The 4,468-nt window shown below is 46.0% G+C and overlaps 1 protein-coding gene across 1 annotated transcript; it reads left to right on the top strand.

The window, feature by feature from the left end:
* Positions 1-3,242: 3,242 nt before the first annotated feature.
* LOC127345069 (protein DMP10) lies at positions 3,243-4,172 on the top strand. The gene has a single exon (XM_051371476.2). It carries the CDS (start codon positions 3,280-3,282, stop codon positions 3,970-3,972), a length of 693 nt encoding a protein of 230 aa, XP_051227436.1. The 5' UTR covers positions 3,243-3,279; the 3' UTR covers positions 3,973-4,172.
* The last annotated feature ends 296 nt before the right edge of the window (positions 4,173-4,468 follow it).

A 4,468-nucleotide genomic window follows, 5' to 3' on the forward strand; every position in this document is an offset into this window, starting at 1 on the left:
GATTTATCTTATGCGTCACAAAGATGAAGTGTTCACTTGTTTTCAGAGTTTTTGTGCCTATGTGAAAAACCAATTCAATGTTAGGTGCAAGTGATCAGAACTGATAATGGTACGGAATATATCAACAAACCTTTTGCTGCTTTCTTATCTTCGCAAGGTATACTGCACCAGACTTCATGTCCTGACACTCCTCCCCAGAATGGAGTTGCTGAGCGGAAGAATAGGCACATTCTTGAAGTGGCTCGATCTCTTATGTTTACCATGAATATTCCCAAATTCTTATGGAGTGAGGCAGTTATGACTACTACGTATTTGATCAACATAATGCCTTCAAAGATTCTAGGTATGCAGTCTCCTTGCCAACTCCTTCTAAATAACAATGACTTTGTTGTACCACCCAAACTCTTTGGCTGTACATGTTTTGTAAGGGATCATAGACCATCTGTTGGCAAGCTAGATCATCGGGCTATCAAATGTATCTTTATTGGCTATTCCTCCAGACAGAAGGGTTACAAGTGTTGGAGTCCCACTGATAGGAGGACATTTGTAAGCATGGATGTTACGTTTCGCGAGTCAGAACCATTTTATGACGGTGAGAGTGATCTTAGTGGCTTGTTCCAGGGGCTTGACCATCTTGGTGATGCTCAAGAGGGGGAGCAGCAGCAAGGTGGTGATCAAGAGCAGCAAGGTGGTGACCAACAGTAACATCAACAAATTCCTATTGTTGCGGAGATTCTTGCAATTCCTGGTACACCTACACCACCTATACCCGTACCACTAGAAAAGATGGCTGCAGAATCCACTTGTGTACGCTAGAAGACAAGTTCAAAGGGAACAAGTAGATGCACTGGAGGAGCTACAAGACCAGGGGCAGGGGGAGCAACCCATTGGACCTGAAAATCAAGGAAGCACAAGTGTAGATTCTGCTGGAGAGAATCAATCTCAGGCTGAGTCTAATAATAGTCTAGACTTGCCAATTGCAATAAGGAAAGGGGTAAGGAAAGTTGGGCCCCCAAAGCGGCTGAGTTATGATGACTATGACGTAGGAAATTATATTTCTTACGAGGCATTGTCACCCTCTTTTCGGGCTTTTGTTGCTTCACTGCAAACTGTATCTGTTCCTAAGGATTGGAAGGCAGCCAGGTCGGACCCGAGATGGTGCAATGCTATGGTGGAAGAATTAGAGACCTTGAAGAAAAATAAAACATGGGAGTTGACAGATCTCCCTAAAGGAAAGAATACAGTAGGCTGTAAGTGGATCTATTCTGTAAAACAAAATGCAGAAGGAAAAGTGGAGAGATATAAGGCAAGACTTTTGGTATTGACTATGATGAGACGTTTGCACCAGTGGCAAAAATGAGCACTGTCAGAATATTGATCTCTTGTGCAGCAAATTTCGGATGGCCCTTGCATCAACTTGATGTCAAAAATGCATTTCTGCATGGTGATCTTCAAGAGGAGGTGTATATGGAGATGCCACCAGGATTTGTCAGACCTGAAACTAAAAGGAAGGTATGTAGACTGAAGAAATCTCTATATGGTCTCAAACAATCTCCACGGACCTGGTTTGATAGGTTTAGGCAAGTGGTGTGTGGCATGGGGTATGGTCAATGCAATGGAGACCATACCTTATTTTACAGACATTCTGAGCAGAAAATCACTATCCTTGCTGTGTATGTTGATGATATTATTATCACGGGAGATGATGATGTTGAAATCTCAAAACTGAAAGGATGCTTGAGTCAAGCCTTTGAGGTGAAAGATTTGGGAAAACTTAAATACTTCCTTGGAATAGAAGTTGCACGATCGTCAAAAGGGATATCACTATCTCAAAGAAAGTATACATTGGATCTCTTAGATGATATGGGCATGCTGGGGTGCCGAGTGGCTTCAAGCCCTATTGACCAAAATAATAAAATCACAGCAGAGTCTGGAGAACCCATAGACAAGGAGAAATATCAAAGACTTGTTGGAAGACTAATATACTTATGCCACACAAGACCAGACATATCATTTGCAGTGAGTGTAGTAAGTCGCTATATGCATGATCCGAGGGATGGACACTTGGAAGCAGCTCAAAGAATCTTGAGATACTTGAAGGGCACTCCGGGAAAAGGATTGTGGTTTAAAAGTAATGGACACCTAAATGTAGATAGATATTGTGATGCAGATTGGCCTAGCTGCTTAGATGATCGAAGATCGACCTCAGGGTATTGTGTTTTTGTTGGAGAAAATTTGGTGTCATGGAGAAGTAAGAAACAATCTGTTATCTCGAAATCAACCGCCGAAGCAGAGTACAGAGCTATGTCACAGGGCCTGGGTGAAATATGGTGGGTACGAAACCTTCTAAGAGAGCTAAAAGTTTTAAGGCAAGGAAACTTGAAAGTGTGGTGTGATAATATGTCTGCCATAAACATAGCAAACAACCCTGTCCAGCATGAGCGAACTAAACATGTGGAGATAGACAGATTCTTTATTAAAGAAAAGATTGATGCAGGGATTATCTCATTGGCTTATGTGAGATCAGGACAATAAATGGCAGACTGTTTAACAAAAGGACTAGGATCAAAGGAGTGTAATCTTGCCTGTGCCAAGATGGGGATGATTGACATTTATCACCCATCTTGAGGGGGAGTGTTGGATAACTGTTGGTGTATCTGTTGGGCTGTCTTCTTGTTCTCTGTTGTGGCCCATCTGGCCCAGTCCAGTCCTGACCTATATAAGGTGCTTCTATCCCTGTAACCCTAAGCTGAGAGAGTGCCTCCCTGCAGCCTCCTTCTACCTCAGGTTAGGCCTAAATGCATGTCTTAAGAAAAAAACAGGAGAGGGCGGGGTAGACGGTGTGCCTCAAGCCAAATACTCCTAGCCTCGCGTAAATTCGATGATGAATTATCAACACAAATAGAAGGCGGTGACTAATTCTCCTTCCTCACCTTCGTGGAAGACGACTTCCGCTAGCTGCAAATTACGGTAACTTCGGGAGAGTTTTAACTTCCAGGCAAGGACATGTATCAAGATTATATTGTATTCTAAGTATATGTACAGCTGACCATGCTTGAAGAGTTGAAGTGTCGACGTAGATGCATGTAGAGCCCTTTTTCAGCATGCAACATATGAAGTAGACTAGACTAATCAACGCCGGATGCAGTTGGAATCATTCGTCAGTCTCCGTAGGATTATCGTCAGACAGATCACCCTATATAAGCACCAGCCGTTACCGCACGAGTGGAACAGAGCTTGGAATATTCCTAGGACACGTACGCCCACATCGAGCACACAATGGCATCTTCGTCGTCGCCCATCGTCATCCACATACCTTCGCAGACCAACAACGGCGAGATAACGGCCGGAACGGCCCCCACTACTCCGAAGGACGCCGGCGCCTCCACCACCACTGCTCCTACAGCTGCCCCGGCGGCGACGGACAAGGTCATGTCAAGCGTCGCGAACCTCGCGCAGCTCCTGCCGACGGGCACGGTGCTGGCGTACCAGGCGCTGGCGCCGTCCTTCACCAACCACGGCAAGTGCGAGACCTCCAACCAGTGGCTCACCGCGGCACTCGTCCTGGTCCTCACCGCCAGCTGCCTCTTCTTCGCCTTCACCGACAGCGTCCTCGGCCGAGACCAGAAGCTCTACTACGGCGTCGCCACGCTGCGCGGCTTCAACGTGTTCAACTTCTCCAGCGAAGAGGAGAAGCAGGCCTTCGGTGCGGACGAGTTCAGGAGGCTCCGCATCCGCCCGCTGGACTTCATGCATGCCTTCTTCACGGCGGTCGTCTTCCTCACCGTGGCGTTCAGCGACGTGGGGCTGCAGAACTGCTTCTTCCCCGACGCAGGCAAGAACACCGAGGAGCTGCTGAAGAACCTGCCGCTGGGCATGGCGTTTCTGTCAAGCTTCGTGTTCCTTATCTTCCCTACTAAAAGGAAGGGCATCGGATACAACGACACAACTCCTAAGCAGAAGGTCAAGTAAAGTTTAGATGCTTGTCTTTGAGCAATTAAATTAGAATCGACATCATAGAGTTAACTAGTGTAATTATGATCGCCTGTTTTCTTGGAGTTGTGGTTAGCTTGTTCTTGCCAAAATGGTATCATTTCCGTGGGAAGTCGTCCTTGTACAGATGATTGATTGACTGTGTACATGTTCTAACATGATGGAGTCCGATGGAACAATCTGCCGGGTGCAGCTCTCTGTTTGTATCAACGCGATTTTTATCTCGATACTGTCTCACGGCACGACGCAGCCGCAGGATCGTCGCATGTCCCCCACACACGCCGTTGCGATCTGTGCTCTTTGGACTTCTGGAGTCACATTGACCTGTGGGGGCTGTAGCGTGGAATCGCGTCGTAGCACGCGCACAGCCTATTTATCAAGATCTTTTCTGCATTTTAATAAATTACTTCCTCCAATTCATAATAAGTTTGCTTTTTTTCTTCTAAAAAGTGCCGTGGTAATACAAGTTAGCTAC

This window comes from Lolium perenne, chromosome 3 (assembly GCF_019359855.2).
Source record: "Lolium perenne isolate Kyuss_39 chromosome 3, Kyuss_2.0, whole genome shotgun sequence".
Lineage (NCBI taxonomy): Eukaryota > Viridiplantae > Streptophyta > Magnoliopsida > Poales > Poaceae > Lolium > Lolium perenne.

What these genes read in the sequence shown, in the direction of transcription:
- LOC127345069 (XM_051371476.2), top strand. Translation starts at nt 3,280, where the DNA reads ATGGCATCTTCGTCGTCGCCCATCGTCATCCACATACCTTCGCAGACC.